Source organism: Ambystoma mexicanum, chromosome 1q (assembly GCF_040938575.1).
Source record: "Ambystoma mexicanum isolate Mex_15411 chromosome 1q, UKY_AmexF1_1, whole genome shotgun sequence".
In the NCBI taxonomy this organism is placed as follows: domain Eukaryota; kingdom Metazoa; phylum Chordata; class Amphibia; order Caudata; family Ambystomatidae; genus Ambystoma; species Ambystoma mexicanum.
Window position 1 is genome coordinate 995322695 of NC_090922.1, and position 23824 is coordinate 995346518.

Here is a 23824-nt window from a genome sequence, read left to right on the forward strand (position 1 = left end):
ACCAGATGATCAATGAAAGTGATGAAGTGGACGATGACAGCTGGTTTGGAGACCTATTCTCGTGGGTCTCACAATGGATGGCAGATATATTCAAGTTTCTGGGAACTCTACTAGCAATGGTATTGCTATGATTCTGTGTTATCAAGATAATCATTACACAGTGCCAGAAAACTGCGAAGAAAGCCATAGGGATGAAAATAATGGTCGATGTTGAACCAGGATGGAAGCCTAGATACCTGTCTGATGAAGAAATAAGAGACTTTGTGAAGGCCAGCAAATTTGCGCCGGAAGGAACAAAGTTCATCTCCTAAAAGGCGAAGAAGGTATGAAGGAAAATGGATCTACTGCAGTCCAAATGGACAATGCCAGCTAATGACCTAGAACAAAGATGAACATGTCAAAACAGCAGGGAGTTTGAAAGGCGTGATAAAAATATGGACTCCAAAGACGCACATGTTCACGCCATCATGTGCCAACCCTGAAGACGATGAACAAAACACTGAAGAATCAAAAGAAATAGAGACAAAAAATGAAGCAGAAGTGGTTGATGAACCGACCAGAGGGGGGAGTGTAGAGGAGGTCCCAGACATGACCTGCACCCCTGCCCCTCATTTCCGGCTACCAGGAAGGTACTCGCCAAGGGACGTGACGTATGAAGAGCAAATGAACCAACAGAGAGCCACACTGGGACTCTGCCCAGTGTACATTCGAAGATCTGTACCTGTTGAAGCGCCCATAACCAGACAACCCTGGGCAGCACGGTACCCTATCAGACAGCCATACCAGTCGCTGATACGAAATGAGGAGTACCTACATACGGTCCACAAAGAGACCCCAAGAGCCTTAATGGAAGGCCAGTAGAAATGACATAAGTGCCCGAACAGACTCGCAAATGAACAAAAATGGCTATCGAAGATAACACGCCAGCGCAAGCAGTTATGAAAATAGATGTAATGGACACAAGAGAGAGACGATGCTAAAATGTAAGGAAACGTGTTACAAGACAGGATGAAAGTAACCAACCAGTCAAACGGGTGTAAATAGGCTTGGAACGCAAGAAGCTAAGAAAACGATACTGCTTGCTATGCTTAGTAGAATAATAGAAGCGGCATGCGCCAACTATATATATATCTACCTCAAGAAGTACATTATACAAGTGCGACTCCATTTTGTAAAGCAGAAATGTGCCCATGCTGCCGGAGGTCCAACAGGCTAAGTTTCACAACCCAGCCCGGGACAGAGAGGAAGAGTGTAATCGAAATTCAACAAAGAGCAGCTCATGCCTGGGAAATCGAGGTCACCCAGAGAAAAGGAGGAGAGCGTCAACTCGCAAGAATCAAACTTCGGACATACCAGCTCGCCCGTGAAGGTCAAGATAAGAGAGGCCCAGGCAGGTGGCAGGGCCGAAGCAGAATTAAATACAATAAAAGCTGGAAACTGAAGCAGATTCATGGTGAACAGACACGTGACCAGCCAGGCGCGAAGAGGTACCATCGCCTGATGTCACCCAGAACCCGAGGATGCCATAACTTTTCCTGATAAGAGGCTACAGTTCCAAGGCCATACCCAGCCAACTAATTGACATATAGCCCTAAAATACTGATTGATGGAAGGGAGGCAGGGTGAAACTTGGGACACCAGGCACCTGGGTGTCCATTCTGCATGCTGCTAATTAAAATGGGGATTTATGTCTAGGGGTGTAACCCGCCCAATCACAATGGACCAAGTAATCTAGGGTCCTATAGATCGTAGAACCAATGGGACGTCGTAGTTACAGTGACGTCTATCACGCGTGATATAGAGGGTTCGACGTAGACGCCCACCCGATAAGAGTTACCCAATCTGCATGCTCTGTTACTATATACAGATATAGCACCCATACTTAAGTTACCTTTCCTAACCAATTATATTGCATGACGAGTTTTGTTGAGTTAGACGTCAATGATGACGAGTTTTATGCATAAAAGTTGCTGTTCAACTGAAGTTCGAGGAAGTCGGAGCGAGACAGGTGATCGCAATGCTGCTGATTTCCATTTGTTTCTCTGTTTGATGTACTTGTCATTAAACGGACTTCCCTTTGCCAACTTACTGAGTCCTCATCATTGAGTCGTGTTGGAGTAAGTGAATCCTGCACCCCCTGTCCTCACATGGTGCAGCTATCTTGTCTTACAAGTTCTAGAGGGTGAGCGCTGACCTATGGGCCTGTCAGTGAATTCCTCTCCTCCTTAACACAGTTTCTACAAAGACGTGCAGCATTCGCTATTGACACACATACAGGGTGCTTACAAAGGGAAGAAATTGGCTAAATGCATGGCCATATTCGAATTGGGGTGCATGTTCCAAAAAGGGGAAGGGGAAACGGCGAGGCGTCAATGGGTGCTAAGCCAGCATGAGGTGAAGGATGAGGAGATGCACCCTTCCGCACTTCCCCCTGCCCCTCCAGGCATAGTATCAGATGACACAGACGATGAACAGGGATCGATGTACCCAATAAGGGAACTAAGAGCCACAGAGGGATACTGAAATCCGACATATAAGCCACCACCATACTAAAGAGGACAAACCGAAAGGCACAGGACAACCAGCTAGTGGCGCAGGGATGAGTGACGAGGGGCTGCAACGCGTGAAGGATGAGTTCGGGGGGATAACCACAAATGAGTGGATAGCAGCGCAGGTGCTCTTAAAACTTAAGGGGAAGATGACTAGGGAAGCAGAAGGGGCGGTTTGGGCTGTACGGTCCAGCAAAAATGTACCTTGTTTGTCTATGGGAAGATGAAGGGAAAGTAGGCCGCAACTTTGGGGGAAAAATTGTGTTGTCTTCTTAATAACATTTTTATTTTTTTAACGAAACTTCGCAGTCTGGAGGTGTATATGCATTCCTAACTTCAAAATGTTGTCCTAATCCGTCCCACAAATCAAAAGTTATTCACAATAGAATGTGTCGAGGTTCTTATGCATACATGCCAACCAGAGCCGGCCTTAGGGCAGGGAGGGCCGGGCGACCGCCCGGGGCACCTTGCCCCCCCAGGGCACCAATAGCCCCCTGCCACGCCAGCTCGGGGGAGTCTTTTAAAGGCTCCCCCGAGCAGGTGTAGTGGGAGAAGGCGCAGCAGGTGCCCTTATGTTATTAAAAGTGCCCGCGACGGTGGGCGCATTTAATAACAATAAGATGCTCAGCATCCTATTCACATGATGATTACCTCCCTGCTCTGATGCAGGAGCGAGGAGGTTTTCAATGGAATAGGGTGCTCATGCATTAGCATGCATGAGCGTCCTATTCCAGTGATTAACCCCCTACGTGGCGCCAGAGCAGGGAGAGATAAAACAAATGTGGCGCTCTTGCCCCCCCACCAACTCTCCCCCTGTTGACCAGGGGCGCACAGGGAGTGGGGACTGCACCAATTTGCCCGGGGCGCTGCTGCCTCTCAGGCCGGCCCTGATGCCAACCCTACAGATTTAGGCGGTCCTGATTTTGAAATGAAAAATATTGCTATTTTCCACTTCTCCCACCTAATATAATTATAGCACCAATGCATACCTATGGGAAAATTACATTCTAATAATAATAATAATTATAATAGAAATAATTTCTCTGAAGAAAACCCCCTACCATGTGCTTCGGAATGTTGTCTGGCTCACCTTAACTAAAGGACAGCGGACAGCAATACAGATGTCCCAGGAGGATAGCTCAGCGGCAACGTGCTCCTCTTGGAAACAAGACGACATGAAGCCACACAGGTTTGATTCCCCGTGTCTGAGCTTAGAAACATCTGGGTATTAAACGCATTATAAATACGCAACTAAGACATATTCCTGTAACAACACCTCAATGCTCTTGGGCTGTGTCAGTGCTTTCAAAATGCAAATAAAAAAAATATATAATAATAATATATATGCACATATATATATATGCTATTTGAAAAACTACCAATACTATCGACAGTAGATACTGTAAAAACATTGCACATTCTGAAAATTGTTCAGTAGGAAAAACACATACAGTCCAAATACACTTTAAATGTGTACAAATGACAAATGAAATCTAATGTGTTTCAGACCCCCTTTTAATCTTAAAATGCAGTACAGCACAGACAAGGTCCACTTTTTGGTTTAAATGGTGCTGGCTGTGTAGATAAGTGAAGGATTGCATTGTTTCTTATACACCAGCATGGCGTCCAGTGCTGCCTCACTTTCCTGGTGGAACGTTATCCCTTTAGTTGTATAGTAGAACTCTGTGATTCTGCCACACCTCGGACTGTTAGTGAGGGAGGATTGGGCAGCACAAATCTCGCGTTGTTTGCGACCATTCTCGTGAGATTTCCTCACGTCCTCTCGTCGGAATGTGTAGGCCCCCGTCTGCCGCCATTTTCTTTCTTTCTTCGCAACGCAGTGAGAGAGGAAGAAGTACCTGCAGCCATGACAGACTATTCCACCGTGCCACCACCTTCTGCCGGCGGAACTGCCCCTCCCGGTGGAGTCAACGACGCTTTCAAGGATGCGTTACAAAGAGCTCGACAGGTTGGTACGGAAGCGGGATTAACATGGGGACGTGGAGGAGCACAAATACCGGGCTTGAAGTCGATGGGGCCTAAAGCTCCTATCCGAGAGGTACAGTGCACGTTACTAAGGGGTAATACGTACTAAGCGGTGGGAACAACCATAAGCCCCCACAGCTTCTGTGATGGGGCAAATCATTTCGATTTACGCGGCCGTTTGTCGATTTAGGTAAAACGTCTTAGATTTCCTTGTCCCGATAAAACACAGTAACGCGTTTGTTTTGCCTACAATAGCCACGCCACCATATGGGTGGGATTTTTTTTTTGATTCCGTTGGAACTCGGGCACTGTGCGACGTCGTGGTATGGTCGCTATCTCTAGTATTCTCGCTTGCAGCTGTATTTTCACCTTTATCCAAATTACCTTGCCCCACTAGATTAGTTTTTATACAATTCGTTATTGCAGGTGGTCTGTAGATATCTGTACACTCTGTCGTCCAGCTGTTATATGGTCCGATTACAATTCGTGGTGTTTTCAAGAGTTTGCCGCATGTGTGCGGAATAAAGGTGCGAGCCCTTGTTTTAACACCAGAGACGACAATCCTGTCATTTTGAGGTTGGCTGATATTTCGCTCCTACGACTTGAAATGATAACATGCACTTCCTGTATTTTGTAGATGGACGCCCAATGTAGGTTATGCTTTAGTATAGACACACTGTGTTTGCGAAGTTGATGGTTAGCGCGCGTTTTCTAATTTAAAATCGGTTGATGGTGGATTGCGGAAACTAGCTCCGTTTTTTCCTTTTGGCCACAGGATTGATGCAAGTGAAAAAGCCCAAGTTTTGCTTGAGATTCGCAGCCATCTAAAGACGCCACACCGCAATAAATTAGGCTTTAAATGTCTGCTTGTAGTTAATTATTTTTTTTAAAAAGTCAATGGTGTCGGAGCTGGGTTAATTGGCATTCGTGGATTTTTTTTTTTTGTTTATAACGCCGCACCTTCCCACACTTGAATGGTGTCTTCGGTTAGCAAGTCAAAGTAAATACGACCCACGCTGGCTATCGTTTGAAAGCGATTCGTATTTACAGATCTGGTTAGCTTTGTTTCAGTACTGCATAGTTTTAGAATTACCGAAGGTACATCTTGCCCAAATAAACAGATGGGCAGTGGTCTGGGCTGGATATCATGTATAAAGCTCCTTTCATTGGTATGGTTCCAGCGTGCTGTAAGTTGAACGCCCATGGGGTATCAGTTATAGAATGCGTGTGCATTTTAGCCAATCCGAAGGTAGGTAGGGGTGGCCAAGTCCCTGCGGGTTTCAACGGGCATGTTTACGTGGTTGCACGAGTCTAATGGCAGAGGTGTTGTCTTGGTGTAGAGCATGATGGTGGCTGGCCATGCCTTTGGCTGGTATCCGTATGCATACATTGTGAAACGTACTGTCTTGGCTGGTTATCGGTTGTCTAGCTGAATTTAGAAGGCAGTGACATCAAAGCCCAGTTAACTTATGGAAATTGGCTATATAAAATGCACCTACCAATGCCTGCCCTCAAAGATTAATCTAACTGCAGTTCATTTACCTACCTTCCAAATTCATCTAGATGCAAAAACAATGGCTGTCTTTAACCAGTAGCAGGTACACCGACACAATTTGCTATAACACAAGACTAATTGGACTAATGTGCCTAGGTCTCCTGTGTGCAACCAACCATGCCCTGCTTCTAAATTCTTCCACTACCGCGCAGCTTTTTGAATAGCCAGATTAGTCGGTGTTGGGTGTGATAGGGTCTCAAAAATGCGGGGTTGGGGGAATTGCTGAGACCTGTGAAGCAGGTTAATACCTCTCTACACAAAAACAATGTAACTTTACATGGGCATGGTTTAAATCCTGATTGCATTCTGATGCTTAAACCTTCCCATTTCTGCTAGATTGCAGCAAAAATTGGTGGTGATACAGGAACTACCCCCACTGTGAATTCAAATGATTATGGCTATGGTGGACAGAAAAGGCCCCTTGATGACGGAGGTAAGAGCAAGTCGATATATTGTTTTTGTTAAAAAAAATAGTACTGTGGCGCCTGAGTTGAAATGTTGCAGTGGGGGTTGCTACTGGGGGGCTACAATATTTCACCTCCCCGACCCCCTAAAAAACCAGTCTGGGGGCATAGTGGCCCTGATGTTGGGTCCCTGCTACTATCATACTCTATCCTTCCTTCAAATGCCTAGTCACCATCTACATGCTCCTGGCCTACCTCTTCCTTTCTGAATGGGCCAACCTCACCTCTACGTCCAAGCTTCTCCTCGGAGATTTTAACATTCATCTTGACTCTTCTGTTTTGGCCACTGCTCTCGTGACCTTTGACTCTTTCCTTCACCATTCTCTGATCCACTCATACCCTGGATGTGCTGATCTCAACGGACATCACTATCTCTAACTCTCTCACTACACATCTCCTGGTCTGACCATGCCCTCCTCTCACCTGGGCTCCCTGGCTAAGCCCATGCCCGCATTGCAAGTGTCATTCAACCAATGAATCGTGTCGGTTGCTTCCGCCACCTTTACTCCCCGCCCCTGAAATTGACTATCCCGCTGATAAGGCCCTCGCTAACCTTCGCCTCACCGCCCTTGTCCTGTCGTGAGGATCTTCATGAAGCCTGCCTCCAAGCGCAACATCTGTTATGCCTTCAGAGTTGCTGAACGGAAATGGCAGGCTTCAAGCACATCCACTGACAAACTGGCCTGTCGCCTGCTCCAAATGCAATACCGTCGATCAAGTAATTCGCCGGTCCTAAAGCAGTTTCCACTTCATGGGCAAACTCTTAGGAAAATTGGTCATCTTTGAACTGGCCCACCATACTGATCCGTTGGCTGTCATCAGTCTGGCTTCGGAGCATGCAGAGGCACAAAGTGCTCTCCAGAACACCTGCTCTCAGACTTTCATTCTAACTCTCCTTCTGTTCTCATCCTCCTTGATTTGTCCTCTGCCTTTGACATGGTCAATCATGCCATTCTCAGAAATAGGCTCCGCGATTCCCTTGGTATCACATACCTGGCACTGGATTGGTTGACCTTCCGATCTACTTTCCCGGGTGCAACTGGGACTTTTCTCTCCGCCTCTAGCTGTGGTTTCCCCCACCCACTTTATCTCTCTCTCATTTCCAGTGTTGTGCTGACTCTAAGCTCTCTTTGAAGCTTCCCTCCACTACATCTTCTCCCTCATTACTGACTGCAATTCAGTAATATTTCACATGTAATCGGAGTGTGATATCACACACAACGTGCTCTGATGTATTATTTCACACTCAAAAGAAACATGCCTCCACTGTGTACCATCCACCTTAATCCAAGACGATTTGACTGACGGTAATGCACCTTTTCTAACATTTGACATATTTACATACAAACATGTGCTCTCCGGAGCATGAAGTGGGTCTGAAGTGCCAAACCTAGCACAATGTGACATTCCATACATAACATTGTAATGGGGTGGTCCGTGTTATGTATTGAATGTCACATTGTGCTGTTTGGCACTCCAGATCCACTACATGCTCTGGAGAGCACATATTTGTATGTAAATATTATGTTAGAAAAAGTGCATTATTTTTAGTCAAATCCTCTTCGATTAAATTAGATGGTACACGGTGGTGCTACCACATAGTAAAATTGCAAAAATGTCCGGTATGGGGTTTATTGTGGAATATGAGAAAATTGAGTTGCCGAAAAAATAAACAACCAAGGGTCAACAGCTGACCCATTAGTAACAGAATTTGGTGACATGTTAATTGTGAGTGTAAGAATATACCGGGACGTTTTGTGTGATCTCACACCCTGATTACCGTTGAAATATTACTGTAATACCCTCCTGGGCATATCGGGGCAAGGTGAACAGCTAATCTGTCTGAATACCAATAAGACCGAGATCCTTCTCGTCGGGACCCCTGCTTCCCTCCCACTCACTGGCCGCCGTCCTTGGCAAGAATGCCCCCTTTCGTCTCTGCCTTCCTCCAGAGCTCTGGCTCTCTAGTTTGGTCTACTGCAACAGCTTATTCCTTTCTTCACCCCCTTCAACTAATCCAGAATAGGACAGACTTATCATTGGCCTCAAGCCCATGGGCAGCATTCCAGACCAAACATCTCCCCAGTGGCTGCAAGGATCAAATTAAAGACCCTCTGCATCATCCAAATGGCTTTCTGGGACCCCGAGGCATCAAACTCTCTCCCTAAATACCTCCCCGCTAGAGTCGATTGCTCCTCTAGATCAAATGTTTTTCCAAGCAGAGGGGGGGGGGTAGATCTTCGGCAGGTGCCTGCCTCTCGAATGGGCTCCTCCCCTGACCTCCTTACTTAAGCGTCTCAAGACTCTGCTCTTCTCTACTTCATTCCCCCTGGCTGTCCCTTGCTAATGCCCCCTACTGCTGCAACTGGTGGCATCCAGCACTGTCCTTCCATGCCCCTTTGCCTGACTAGTCTGGTGGGTTGGGCATGCCTTCTGGGTCTGGTCCACCCCTTCACACTTAGTGGTCCTCCCCGTGGTGCCCCCAACCCTGCAGCACTTGCCTAGTCCCTGGGCTCTTGCATCCTTCTACACCCCCTACCCATCCATAACCCTGGGTATGGATGAACACTACTGTCGGCACCGTGCTTCCATATTTGGACAAATCCCCTTCATACTCAGAAAGGCAATACTTTCTGAGATTCCGCCTAAATCTCCTCCCTACAAGAGAAGTATTAGGGAGGAGGACTAAAAAGGGGAGGAACGAGTTTTGATGTGTCGTTGTGGACTGGAGGCAGAAACTTTACATCATTTGGTGATGAACTGTGTTCCACTCTCGGGTTCTAGAGAAAAATGGTTGGGAACACACTTTCAAAAACTAAGTATTAAATCTCCGCGTGAGAGGTGGTCAATCCTAAAATGGGGGGGAAAAGTATCCTTGACTTTGGCCTTGTTGAACTTTGTGGGAGATTTTTACAAAGTTCGATATTTAGCTCTCTGGTTCCTTTTCTTATTACTTTTCCTTCCTATGTAGTAGTTGTAATTTTTAACTTGTTCATTTTTTGCTTATCTTTATCAGCTTCTGTATAGTGCATTTAAAGTTTTCTTGGAAACTAATTGCTGCAATACATTTTTTTAAGGTTTCACTTACTGGATTTTGTCCCGTGTGGAATTTTTGTTAATCCCAGCGCCTCAGAATCGCGCCACACTTCAACCTTGTCTTCCAAGGACTGCATCACATTTAAAATCCTCAGTACTGCTCACAAGTGCATCAACCTCACAGCACCCTCATACCTGTCACACTATCCAGACCCAACTCAGCCCGACCCATCAGAACACGCTACATGAATCAACTCATTATCCCACACATCGACGGAACCAAAGGAGAGGGGCTAGGTTTCCCTTACTTGGCTCCCAAGCTATGGAACTCGCTCCCCACCTCCCTCAGAGCGGAAACCTCAGTCCCCGCTTTTTGGAGGAACCTGAAAACAGTACTTTTCAACTAACCATCATCCCAACTCATTGCACTCTGTATCATGTGTTAACTGTATCTAGGACTGTACTGTATTCTTAAACTTGTACAAACTGTACCTTTTGCCCCACTGTAACCAAGTTTTCCTCATTGTCTGTAACCAGCGCCACTTTGCCTACGGGCTGTTGCGAACTTAACGAATATGAATGAATAAAAATTTGTTTTGCAGATCAACCCGAAGCCAAGAAAGCTGCTCCTCAAAATGATTGTGAGTGTTTAGTTTATTTGGTAATACATATTTGCCAGTGCAGAGTACATTGACGGTCCGGTCGGTGATTACAACTGTGGGCTTTTTTTTTGGGCACGGTCGCAAAAGCAGTTAAAGCCAAATGGTAAAATAAAGCTTCAAAAGTAGATGTTTTAAAACCAAATGGTAAAATAAAGCTTCAAAAGTAGAATTTAATATGTTTTTATTTCTCATGTTGCTGACACCATTACAAGGCAGTTAAATCGGCACAAGCATGTCCTTTCATAAGGATCCCATGTACATCTTTCTACACTTGCCAGGGGATGACATGCTTAGTGCTGGTGCTCCCTTTCCCACTGAAATGAAATGTGTTCAGTGTGCGTCCCAATTACCACGTTCGCCGAATAGTTCCCCATCATGACATTTTTACATTGGCACTCGAATCTAATCATCCCCATTGCTAGTTATGCAGTTTCTCTGGTTGATTTACCGTCTTGGAATTCATTGTTCACTGTTTTCTATTCTTAACAGCCTTTGGCGGAAATCAGATGCCATCTTCACATCAACAGCAGCAGAGGTAAAATATGCCGTGTCCTGCCACATTGTCAATGATGGTTACGAACTATCTTTAACGTGTTTGACTAGTGCTGATTGTCGGCAGCTTAGTGTCGCCATAAGCTTATTTTCTACATAATTCATGCTTTCTGTTATTTTAGAACTGTGGTCACCGAGGAATACAAAGTTCCAGACGGAATGGTTGGTTTCAGTAAGTATCCTTTACACTTGTTCGCTAGCCACAACCGAGTAATTCTAGTTTGTTTTCTTGGTAAACTTAGCTCAATGTTTTTTTTCTTAGTAATTGGCAGAGGTGGGGAACAAATCTCTAGGATACAGCAAGATTCTGGTTGCAAAATACAGATCGCACCAGGTGAGTTTTGTTTGGTATATTACTGTTTAATTATATCTCTGCATTTGCCAGTAATATTTGAAATTTTTCAGCAGCATGTCTTTTAAAAATGGTTGCCGTAGAATCCTTGGATCTCATCCCGCGATTCTGGAGGGCACAATGTGTTTGGTAGAAAGCAAGGGAAGGACTAGTTGAGTAATATCGTACAATCCAGTCCCCACAATAATGGAGGGAGTAATGGATATCTCGCCTATGTATGCTGGGCAGGTTTCACTTTGATTCCGCGCCCCCATATTACCATTGTATAGAAATGCAGTGAATGTACAGAAACACTGGCAGCTTTGTACTCTTCCCACAATTACACATTGTCCAGCATGTGTACCCCGAGTCATTTTAAACCTGACAGGAGCCACCTTCAAGGGCTTGCTGTATGTTAACTGTGAAACGTTATGCCACTGGTCGTTGGCAATTGAAGTTTGGCTTTTTCTCGGCAAGGAATGCTGGTTGACGTCCGCCAGTTAACAGTGAATTATCGTACCTCTACTATTGAGATCGGCACTAAAAGCAACGGAAGCAATGGCTGCTACTGGACAATGAGGAATGGAACGTTGGATGCAAATGGTCTACGTGTGTGGGCACAATTTGGTTGCTGGAGGGTTTGCGGGTGGTTCACTATTTCTTTGCTGGAACTATGCTATAACGGTTTTATGAATTGAGGATATTCATTTCACGAACGAGGGTTTCTGTGGTGCTCTTCTTGAACCCGAATTTGTGAGAAACGTGGTATACTCTCAAAGGAGACTCGTTTTTTAAACCTCTTATGACTGTTGAAATATTGCTGGTAAACGTTGTTGCATCTGTTAAAGTCAGTAACTTCTCTTTAATTCCGGTATTTAGATAGTGGCGGTCTTCCCGAGAGATCATGTATGCTGACTGGATCAGCCGATTCTGTCCAGTGAGTAAGACCACTTTTGTATAGAGCTGGCTGGTTTAGTTTTACCTTAAAGTTCGTTTTCGGTACTGCATGGTTTTATGCCAAGCCCGGTTTGCCATATTCAATGTTTTAGGACTGCTCTCTGTTGTGGATGCCCCAATCTCCGGGTGGTTCAAACTGCAAGTGTACCTAATCAAACATGGGAGCAGATGGGGTAGTAACAACATGCTTATGGTTTGTTTTCCTAACCCACAGTATTGCGTACCTTCCATTTTTAGAAGATTATTGAGGTGGACGTATCTTACTCCCTAAGTATATGCATTCGTAGATGGTTTTTCCCCAGTCCGAAGGGGGTGATTTTAGGCAGCTAACATATTTTAAATCCTGCAGTAATAGTTAAAGCTCCTTTCTCAAGCATTGCTCTGCTGTTACCTCTGTAGACCAAGTTACTGCAGGGATAACCTGGTATTGTACATCTTTGGCTATGTGCATGTTTAGACAATTTTGGGGAGATGGGTGAGTTTGCAATCTATTTCTATTACGCAAGGTAATAAGTTTATGTGCAACTCTGTACAGCTGCTATTTATCTAGTAAATTAACCACACGCAACTCCTTTTTTACAGGGCTGCGAAGAGGTTTCTTGATCAGATAGTTGAGAAAGGAAGACCTACACCTGGGTTTCATCATGGGGATGGGCCTGGAAATGCAGTCCATGAAATGCTGATTCCATCTAGTAAAGCTGGACTTGTTATTGGCAAAGGCGGAGAGACGATTAAGCAGCTTCAGGTAGGGTTGGACTTGCTGCCAGTTTATATAATTGCTGGTGTTGACATTGTTGCATGTGGTACACCTTTATTTTTTTTTATCAGGAGCGAGCAGGTGTTAAGATGGTGATGATCCAAGAAGGACCACAGAATACTGGTGCAGATAAGCCATTAAGAATTACAGGAGATCCGTATAAAGTCCAGGTACAGCTCATTTCCATAACCACGTAGTTAAACTTTTTTTTAAAAAAAAAGTAGTATAGAATCTAACCTAATTGCATTGATCTTTTAGCAAGCCAAAGATATGGTGTTGGAGTTAATACGAGAGCAACAAGGATTTAGAGAAGCGCGTAGTGAATACGGGTCCAGACTAGGAAGCAATGAAGGAATCGATGTAAGTATTTTTAGCAGATTTCATTCTCCAGTATTTTTAGGTTTGCATGCCTTGGGCAACTCATAGCTGACAAGATGTTCTACATTTTCTTTTAACCCATGTACAAAAATCAGGCTTCAACGTTTTTTGGGCAATTTGTTCAAATTTTGTGTTTGGATGTATCCACAATAGTTTTGCGTCAATTTAAAACTTTTAATTATAATTGCTGGGAAAGTAATTGAATGTCTTTATGGTCTTCAGACATTTTGTTTAATGGCATCATTTCTTTTAGGTTCCGATACCAAGATTTGCAGTTGGCATTGTTATAGGAAGAAGTGGTGAGATGATCAAGAAAATACAGAATGATGCTGGTGTGCGGATACAGTTTAAACCAGGTATCTCTTGGGTTTTTATTTGATACACTGATAACAGTGCTTGCCCCCTAGTTAGTTAACACAAGTAAAGCATGCAGAGGTAATACGTTTGCAGGCAGGGCTACTGCTTGTTAGATTTTGGGTGACTTGGTGTTTTGATTAGGCCTTCATTGATTTATGAGCAAGTGTACTTTTTCAACTTCCAGATGATGGAACGACTCCAGAAAGAATAGCACAAATAACAGGACCCCAAGATCGATGTCAACATGCTGCAGAAATCATTACAGACCTCCTTCGAAGTGTACAGGTATTATGTTTTCTAGTGGTGAAGTTCATATTTAGAGTTGATTCTGCACTGTTACTTCCCCATGTCTGTTCTGTAGCTGTAATTGGCTGTTTCTGCTGATTTGGACATAGATGTGGGGGCATATTGATTTGCCTCCCATTGCCAGATGCATTTTATTGGGGCACATGGTGTCCTTCAGATCACTCATACGTTTAAAAGGCAACCGGTTGGTCGTGGCACCCCAAAAACGTTTGTTTGGGCAGTTGCTGTGGCCTGGGGGACTTGTTAGCAATTGAGCCATTACTGTGGTGCTGCAATTTTGGCCAATGAGCCTGCTGAGATTTCAATTTCATCATTTTTGTAGCTGCAAGATTTAAGTGTGGCCACCATGCAATTATTTTTGAGAAAATGTCTACACTTATTTTATTGTCAGTGATTGTTAAAGTGATTGTTAAAGTTATGTCCAGATACTTAGCCCAGCTGGTGAAAGCATTAAGCAAAATAATTGAACCGGTGTGCCCAGGGTCCTGGAGAAAATCGTAATCTTTTGTTCCTTTTTGTACAGCTAGTAAAAGGGGACATGGATTGCATGGATAGCCAACTTCACTTTATTCAATAATTTACATTCGCTCTTTGTACAAGCAAAGTTTGTTGGTTGCCACCATGCTTTACATTTATCAGAAATGTTCAGTGTCACCTACATTGGTACGTGTGGAAAATGTCATTTGATACTGTATTAGTGGATAATGGGCAGATGTGGTAAATGCATGTCAGATTTTTCTGAAATAATTTGCCGTGTATTCAAATTTTTACACAATTTACACGCCAATTGAAAAAATAAAATATTGTTGCCACCACACCATCTCTAAAGTGGTCTTCAAATGCTCTGTTTGACCAATGTTTGCCAATACATTTTGTACCATCACTCTTGTGCGGTGAAGAGAGGCCCCAAATCTTAAATTAAATGTTTTATTCCTAACCAAATTGACAAGCCGCCCCCCCCCCCAGTGCTTCATTTGCCATTGCATGCCAAATGAATTCTTGGTTAATCCTCAAAGCCCCAATGAAGTGAAAATAATAAGGTTCAAACATCTCTTGCAAATGCTGCTCGCCTTTCATAAAATCTACAGGACTATGGGGGTGGGTGAAAAGACTTTACGAGCCATAGATGGCTGTAAGATGTAAAAGGTTAGCTGCATGAATGGACACAATCTATTGGATCACTAATTCGCATAAAGCTGTGTTCATTATGTACGTGTAAAGAAAGTAAGACTAAACGTGTTGGCATAGCGGGCAGAGAAATCGGCAAACTAGGTGGCACATTGTTGCCATCCCACTTTCACACTAGCTGGTATAAAGCAACATGGTGATAGAATGTCAAGGCGTATGGGTCTACTCGTGGGTTGCGCACCGGTTGCAAGATGTATGTAACCTGAAGGTTACAGAACTAGGTTTGCCATCAAAAGCATTTGATCATGTACATTTTCAAGTGTTTACTCGTCAATATGATGCACCAACTAAATGAACTATAGTTGACACTCTGAAATTTAGTTGCACCAATCTGAAACTTAACTGTAAAGCATAGAGGTGCAGTCTTACTGTAATTGTGCATTGTGTACTTATATTTTAGGGATGGAATTGCATGACTGTCTTTAAAAAATAAAATAAAAGCCAGACAGGATATAGAAAGCTTAATACAAGTATCATTGCGATTAATTCTGGTTTGCACTTACATGAAAGAGAAACATTCTTGCCTCACAATCCCACACATGCCTTTGGTACTTAGATGATTACTTCTGCACTCTCTTTGAGCACTTGAAGTGAATAGAGAAAATAGCCGAGGGCAAGAGGGATTGCATCATTGATGCGGGCAACTTAAATAGCTAGCTTTGCCACCCAGTGTCCATTTGATTAGCAAACCTATAGAATTGCATAGCAAATTGCTATTCGACACTGCTTATTTTATGCCTTGATTGATACCGTTTGTGTGGCCTCGGTGCTTTGTGGTAGGTAGGATCACCCCCGGGGGCCATTCCAAGTATGGCAAAGTTCTCAGAGGAAGCCTATGATGTGTGTGTGCACATTTGGCCAAGATTGGGGCTTGAAGGGCTGGCTAGTCTCCAATAAGCAACACAAGGTGTTTTCAGTCCTACGAAAACATCTGAGGCAGTACAAAAACTATTGAGATTCGATGAGCAGGAGCTGAAACCAGTTCCTGTGGGTCGGGCATCACCCTTTAGGCAGGAGCTATGGCAGGCGAACCGGGAGCCACCAGAGATTTCCCTTAACTTTTTGTCCATGTCCTATGAACCATTGTGTTCTAATTTTTTTCTTTTTTAACATTTTCAAAGTGAATGCCATGTTTTGAGAGCACAAGTTGGTCCTAGGAGACAAAGTAGCTAGAAGTAGTAGCTAAATAGCTCCCAGCGAATTTGAACCCTGCACCTATTTGGTAGCGTAGACAGCGGCCAAGCTTCTCTAAGGAAGGCGCTAGAAAGTGCTGTCCTGGCTTTACTGCTACTAAGTTCTGATCCCTTCAGCACCCTCTTCACCAACTAGCGAGCAACATTTTAGGGTGCCGCGAACAAACCTGTTGCTCCTGAGCTACACGTTGGGGGGGATCACACTTTATGCAACAATAATTTTCCCACCAACTGAGCACTAATATGTTCCGTCGAAGAACGGATTGTGCTCACCATTCACTTGATATGCACATTTTGCTCGTGCACACAGGGGTTGGGGACTACCTGAAAGGCTATCGAAAGGAGGTAATTAATGTAATTTAGCTATGTAATTGCTCGGATTCCTGACTTCATTTTATTCTTACAGCAAGGCAGCCCGGGTCCTGGTGGTCCTGGTCGAGGAAGAGGCCGAGGCCAAGGCAACTGGAACATGGGTCCTCCTGGTGGATTACAAGAGTTTAGTTTCATAGTTCCTACTATCAAAACTGGATTGATCATTGGGAAAGGTAAACCTACGTCGTGATTTTAAGCCTCATCTAAAGTACCACAGATGCATTGATGTGCATGGGAGTTTTCAACTGACTGCATTGTGCATTACAACGGGCTGGGAGGGGGTAGGGTAATTTCTAAATTGTATCTGGCTGACCAGATTTCCTGAACCGAAACATTGACTTTCTTTGACCATTCAGTTCTCCAAGTATACAGGATTCACTATTGTCCCGCAAATGGGTAATGTTGAGAAATCATTTTGCTGGTTCAAAAGCAGATGGTGCTCCAGTGAGTTGGGCTTAATGAGGCTTTAAGTTGCAAACCGTCGGGCATGGGTGGCCCAGCATTAATGGCAGTATCTATATGCACGAATTGCTAGTGTCAAGTACCGCCAGTGATTCCAGTTAAGTGGGAGTATTAGTTGGAGTACATTTCTCAAGTAATACAGCCCATTCCTCCCATTGTGGGGTTTTTGGCCAGTAAAATATATTTGATCTTTCCTTTTCAGAACAGTTACTAGTAATGGAGATCCTTCCTGTGGAACTGCTCTTCTGGTGCAACTTATCCCAACATTCACTTTGGAGCACCGAGGGTGGAAGCCGGGGGCAGGCTTTTGTTTCTCTTTGTTGTACTCCCTTCTTTGGCAGTGTTCCCTGAAGGTTTTCAGTTTGCTTCTTTTGGCAAGAGATGTCCTTTAACACAGTGGTCTATAGCGGTTGCATATTTCTGATGCGTGTCCCCTTTCTCTTGTTGGGGGTGTGGGGGGTGCTGGGTATTTCTGTCGTAGCCAGTAATTAAACATTCTATAGCCTAATTTGTGGTACAGTTATTGTACCTATCCCTTTATCTGCACAATTTCCACACTGGGGCAAACGTTCTAAAATTGCCTGTAATTTCTCCAATTGCATAGCGGGTGCGTACTGCTGCAGAAGGTGTTTTTTATTTCTTTGGTTAACATAATTTCAGGGAGTATGCCAACGACGCTATGATTGATGGTACCCTTATTGTTTTGTTATACAAATCCTGGACTTGAGGGCTACTTGGTGTGATTGGAGCGTTTGTTATGAAACTCGTTTTATTGGTTGCCTTGCATTGAGCTGGTTTTTACAATGGTGGTTGAGTCTGGCTCTCATGATGTGCATAGTTTGACGTTTAGTTCTTAATCAGGAGTAATTAATCTATAGGCGTTACTGTGTACAGGCTACCTACTGGAAGTCGTCCACTGTAGTTTTAATTTCCTGTGATTCGTGTCAAAGAACGGACCACAGAAATGCTGATGTAGTGCAGGCATATTGGCACCTACTGGTGACGGCAGGTTTATAGTGTAAATGTGAAAAATGTACATTCTTCAGGGTGGCATTCTGAGCTGTATACATGCCATTGGCAAGAATATGGCCAGCACCAAAGCTCATAACATTGGATAGCCAATATACTGATGTACAGCAACGTCGAATGATATGCAAGCGCTACTTGCAGGAGTGGCAACTGGCCTCTAAATATGATGGAGCCTGTTAGGAAAGTGGGGGTACGGCTATGAAAAAGAATACGCCCATTCCTTCAAAGGCATGGGAGTACAAGAAGGGTTTACAGAACCAAACACCCACCAGCAGGCTTTTCAAGCATTTCGGGCATCTCTCGGTAACTTGGTCAGTGGGATTGCAATGCGACCCAAGGCCAACATTGCTCCTAACAAAGAGGCTGTTAGTTGGGTCATTTTCTAAAGATGACTGGTAGCATGATGGTTGGAGGGAGGGGGGATTAATGTATTTTTTTTTTTTATATAGCGCTTTTTTCTTGGTTGAACACCCTTGGTGACCATAGTCTGTGTGGTTGGAGATTCTAGGGGGTATAGTTTAGGAGATGCATGTTGCCGTTCTAAGACTGGCAAGGGTCCACTGAGCAGCCAAAGAGAGGTCAGACACGTGTGGGTGCTATTAAGGGTTGGAGATGGGATTGCTATTGAGTCCGTGTGACCATCTATACCGGTTTTCTTTCGGGTGGTGGTTGCTGTATGCTAGTGGGAGAGGTTGAGGTACATCGGGCGTTTCAGTCAGGATGGCTATGTGCGAACTAGGCAGGATATGGCGCCTGGGGCCTATGTCCACACTAGTGGTGTGAGGTATACGTACCATGGGCTGAGTTTGCTCTGCCGGGGTGAATAATTGTCCAGGTCTGTAGTTGAGAATCCTATACCGATAGGACTAGGTTTCATGCTGTAGCTGGTATCCGTGTAGATCAAACCAGGAGGGGGGCTACATAGGTTTGAGTCCTGTATAGTGACCAACACTCTAATTTCTTTTTTTGCTCATTGTGTGTATCCAAAACCTTCATCTGGAATTATTAAAATGCATTTTTTTTTTCTTTTGGATTAGGTGGTGAAACAATAAAAAGTATTAGTCAGCAGTCTGGTGCCAGAATTGAACTTCAAAGAAATCCTCCACCTAACGCAGATCCCAACATGAAGTTATTTACCATTCGAGGCTCACCACAGCAGATTGACTATGCCAGGCAAATGATCGAAGAGAAGATTGGAGTCAGTACGGTATGTTAACTTAAAAGATTTCTTCTGTAATGTTTGACCCGTATTGCTGCACCTAAGTGGGCTTTATTTGGCCTATTACAGCAGCAATATTTCTATTTGCAGTGCTACCAATGTTGCTGTTGGGTTTTTAGACTACAGTACACCGCAGACTGCATGCCGTTTGCACCCTGCACATCTGAAAGTGTAATGTTTTGACTTGGTTAGTGAGACTAGAGATAAAAATGCATTCGAGAGCGGTTTATTTGCATTTCAGCAGTACCATTTACTGTGGGGGGTTTTGGCCAGTTCATGTCTAGCACTTGAAGTATTAGTGTCCAGAGGGGCCTTATTGGCCCTTTGGTGCGAGCATGGTATGCTTGTTGCTAGAAGGTTGGCGTAAAGTTGGTTGCTTGCATTTATGGCCATGCCATTCCCTTGTTTGTGGTGTGCCTGTGTGGTAGCATCGGTCTCCAGCTACCCTGGATTGGGATTTGAGCAGCAGTGTGTTGCACATGGACATCGGTCACATTGGAGGAAGATGTACAGGAGAAGGCACCTATGGATATGTTGTAGAATTTTGTGTGCAGAATCTCCTCTACATGTGTCCTCGCCCCCAACCGTTTTCCACACCCACCCATTCTTTTACCCTGTTTCTCTTTTTATACATTTTTCTTTCCACCTAATGTGGAGTGCCAACAGGTTTCATTGTACCCCCTTTCTCACTGAATCTTTTTGTTAGCGACAAGCTAACCTGAATATCTGGTGGCAGTGGTTTTATCCTACCTACTTTTATGCAGTATTTGTTTATTTATAACGCGCAAACCATCAGGGCCGGAGGCAACAAGGCGCAATTTGTACAAAGTTACGAAAATGCATAGATACAGACATAAAGGATTACAGAAAGTAGGTTCCTATCTACAAATACAGTGGTTTCAGTGCCGCTAAAGGCTTAACAGAGTATATACCATAGGGTGTACGAAGTAACGTAGGTCGGTAGGTCAGATCATGTAAAACAGGGGTTCTAAACATGTCTTAAAGTTGGTCGAACAGCCAAGATTTGGTATTGGCCTTGAATGTGTTGAATGAGTCTTCTGCTCTGATTGTAGCGGGGAGGGAGTTCCATAGCTTGGAGGCTAGGACAGGGAAGCTGGAGCCCCCGCTTTTTGCAGTTTAAACCTAGGGATCGATAGTGCGACTGGGCAGTTCTTAGTGGTTGGGAAATCGAGTGGCGCGACAACCGACTGCAGAGGTAGATCGGGGCCTTGTTAGCCAAGCATTTGTGCCTAAGGGCGAGAGTTTTTAGTGAAATTCTCTGCTGGACAGGTAGCCATTTTAGGTTGGTTCTAGATTCTGAAATGTAGTGGTTGCAGGGAATGTGTAGTGCTGCCCGGGTGGCATTGTTTTGGGTAGTTTGGAGTTTATTCGGGTTCTCTTGGCTGGTGCCTAGGTAGAGAGCACTACAATGAGGGTTCTAGCTAGTGTAACGCTTGGGGGTGGTAAGCAACGGTCTGCAAGCTGCAATAAGTTTGCAGGTGTATGCCGAGGCAGATCTGACTGCATTTATCTGTCGGGATAACGATAGGGTGGCGTCAAGGTAGAAACCTAACGTTTTAGTATCTTTCGGGACTCGTATGGTTTTACCGTCAATGGTGAATGATTGATAAGGCGGCTCTAGTTTGCTCAGGCGTTGTGCGGTGCCCAGGATCGGGAGCTCCGTCTTGTCGTTTAGGCATAACTGATGTTGGGCCAATCGGGCTTGGATGACCAGGTAGACTTTATTGAGGGCCTTGGTGTCGGCTAGATAGTCACCTGTGATGGGAATGAGTATCTGGGTGTCAGCATAATTAGTGTAGGAGACACCCAGATAGTCAAGCACATCAAAGGGGGGTTTCGTGAAAATGTTAGTGGGTGACACGCAATATCCCTGAGGAACACCGCAGTGAATAGGGGAGGGGTCTGCGGATGGGGCAAAGACCCTCATGGATCTATTGCTCAAAAAGGATTTGATCCAGGCCACAGCGGACGAGAAGTTGGCAGCAGAGTGGAGGTGCCGGCATAGGATCTGGTGGTTGACCAGATCAAATGTGGCTGAGAGGTCGAAGTAGTAGCATTGCTAGTTTGCCCTGATCCTTCAATACCTCAATTTGGGTTCTTGGGTCTATTAAAGTGGTTTCGGTCCCGTGTATAGGGCGAAATCAGGATTGGAAAGGAGCTATGGAGTCTATGGCCGTAAGCATAGTTTGGTTATAAGTGTCTGCTAGGGAAGTGGGGTCGGAGCAGGAGTTGGTGGCCGCATTGAGTGAAGGGAGTAACAGTGGGAGGAGTTTCTCCATGTCCTTTTTGCTTCTAGTTGGGAGTGCTGGGGCTATCGGTGTCAGAGTTCGCGGGGTTGCTTCGATATTAAGTTATGATGTGATGGTCAGACCGTCAGCAAGGGGTATTGTCAAGAACCTTAATATTGCAGTTGGAGCCGGCTAACCAGTCAAGGGTTCTGCCTTTGATATGGGTGGGTTCTTGAATGTACAAGGTGAGGCCGAGGTCAGTTAGAACATTCTCCAGATCTATGGCGACAGGATCTTTTGGGTCACCGAGACCTAAGTTAAGGTCGCCTAGGATGATTGTTTGTAAATTATTTTCTCCAGCATTGAATCTTTCATGGATTCACATGCTTAGAATATTCCCCGTCGTCGGACTGGGACCCCTCGGTATACATATACCCTTTTCCAATAGGAAAACCAACGACACTTTTGTGTCCTATCTATGTCCTTTTAGGACCCGCCTACGCATGCTCCTTAGGCCGTCCCCGTATAAGAGGCCCACCCCAGCGGTTCCCCTTGAGATTTCAACCGTCTCCAAAGTAGTGGGATCTCCTCGCGTTGTCTTACTATTTTGTACAAGGTTGCATTACTGGAATTTGAGTACAGAAAATGTCCTCCGTGTCAGGAAAAGCGAACTGTTCCGACCATGCGCGACGTGCGGCTTGAAAAAAGTTTGAGGGGGACGGACATATGGATTGTATATATTGCCTCCACCCTCATCATTCGGCGGATAACTGCGACATATGCAAAGGGTTTTCTCAAAAAACCCTCGGACTGCAGTCGACGACTGGTGGCATGGCTGAATGATGGAGCGGGGGCATACCCCCTTCGGAGGTAGGCTCCACACAATCGGCGAAAACATCACGCCGCGCTACCTCGTCGGAACCACCGGCGAAGAAATCTCGACCGACGGAAAAAGAGTCGTCTGGAAGCCACTCAACTAGAGACTCCTCATCAAAGAAATCATCTTCATCAAAAAAGCATGAAAAGGAAAGGAAATCCTCCTCGGGCGATCATCATAGATCGAGTCAAATAAAAGCAAGCCAAGTGTGGAAAAGGCGGGACCGCCAAAACCACCTGCTAACTGTCATCGGCATCCACCCTGCCACTTACGCAGGTGGCATCCACCGTCCCAACGACGTCGACGGCCTCGTCGACGGGGGTTCTACAGGAGGCCTGAAGTTTTTGATCCGACCCCCCCGGATACTTTACTACAAGAACAGGCTGTGTTGCTGTCCTCGGAGGACGAGAATGAGAGAATAGCTGGCCTAGCAGACCTAGGGCTACGAGTGGCTGACAAGTCGTCGACGAGGGGATCCGTTATACCGGTATCTGCCCCTCTTCTCAATCCTCAATCTGTTTTGTCGTTGGAAATTCTGTCCACGCTTCAGTCGTTGGACCAGAGACTACCTCAGGCAAACCTACCACAGTCACCCGTCGGCGAGCCGGGCCCGTCCCGTCAACTGACGCACCTGCGCACGCCAATCTCCGCGCTGGCACAAGAGGAAGGTGAGCTGCCAGATTCGGAGTCTGACTGGGGAGCCATGTCAGATATCTCATCATCCCCCTCCAGGGATCCAACCTGGGAGTCAGAGGTGGAGTTGGAAACCCCTAGAAGCCCAGCTCACCCTTTCCCTCCGGACGACATTGCGTCATTCCATTCTATGATGGAGAAGGCATGCAAAGAATTTGGTTTGTCCCAGGAAGAACAGAAAAAGGACTGTTTTTTGTTCGACCACATGGGTAAGAGAAGGAGGTCTGTGTTCTCGATACCAATACTAGACCATGTATGGAAGGAGGGGTTGCAGACAATGCTTCACCCGTTTTCAGAGCCGGCAGTGAAAGGACGCCTGGAAGGCTCCAGAGTCTACCCCCAAGTGTTTATCCTCCCAACCAATGCCAGACTCGGTGGTGTCGGCGGCGAGGAAGGCGAAGGCCCAGCACAAGTGCACGACGACTCCTGAGAACGAAGCGAGACGCCAAGATGCCTTTGGCAAAAAAGTGCTATCCGTGGGAGCGACCACAGTAAAGGCCGCAAACTCTCTGGCAATTGTTGCCAGATACGATAGGGAGATGTGGCACAGGCTAGCTCCGTTGCTTGATCATCTTCCGGAAGAGCATAGGAAGGCAGCGATGTTACTCGTCCGAGAAGGTGAGGAAGCCTCAAATCACGCAATAAACATTGC

General features: G+C 45.2%; 1 protein-coding gene across 8 annotated transcripts in view; it reads left to right on the forward strand.

Annotated features, from left to right (window-relative positions):
* Positions 1-4280: 4280 nt before the first annotated feature.
* The window catches only part of FUBP1 (far upstream element binding protein 1), a 59380-nt gene continuing 39836 nt past the window's right edge, over positions 4281-23824 (forward strand). For 2 of the 8 annotated variants that reach the window (XM_069641651.1, XM_069641650.1), the window contains exons 1-14: positions 4355-4518; positions 6427-6523; positions 10193-10231; positions 10742-10787; positions 10927-10976; positions 11067-11138; positions 12015-12072; positions 12675-12837; positions 12921-13019; positions 13108-13209; positions 13481-13583; positions 13769-13869; positions 16678-16816; positions 19172-19341. In XM_069641651.1, the coding sequence (XP_069497752.1) occupies positions 4417-4518; positions 6427-6523; positions 10193-10231; positions 10742-10787; positions 10927-10976; positions 11067-11138; positions 12015-12072; positions 12675-12837; positions 12921-13019; positions 13108-13209; positions 13481-13583; positions 13769-13869; positions 16678-16816; positions 19172-19341 (1341 nt within the window). In that variant the 5' untranslated portion in view covers positions 4355-4416. Of the gene's footprint in view, positions 4519-6426; positions 6524-10192; positions 10232-10741; positions 10788-10926; positions 10977-11066; positions 11139-12014; positions 12073-12674; positions 12838-12920; positions 13020-13107; positions 13210-13480; positions 13584-13768; positions 13870-16677; positions 16817-19171; positions 19342-23824 lie in introns of all 8 variants that reach the window. The other 6 variants (XM_069641648.1, XM_069641654.1, XM_069641652.1 and 3 more) reach the window with 5 other exon arrangements.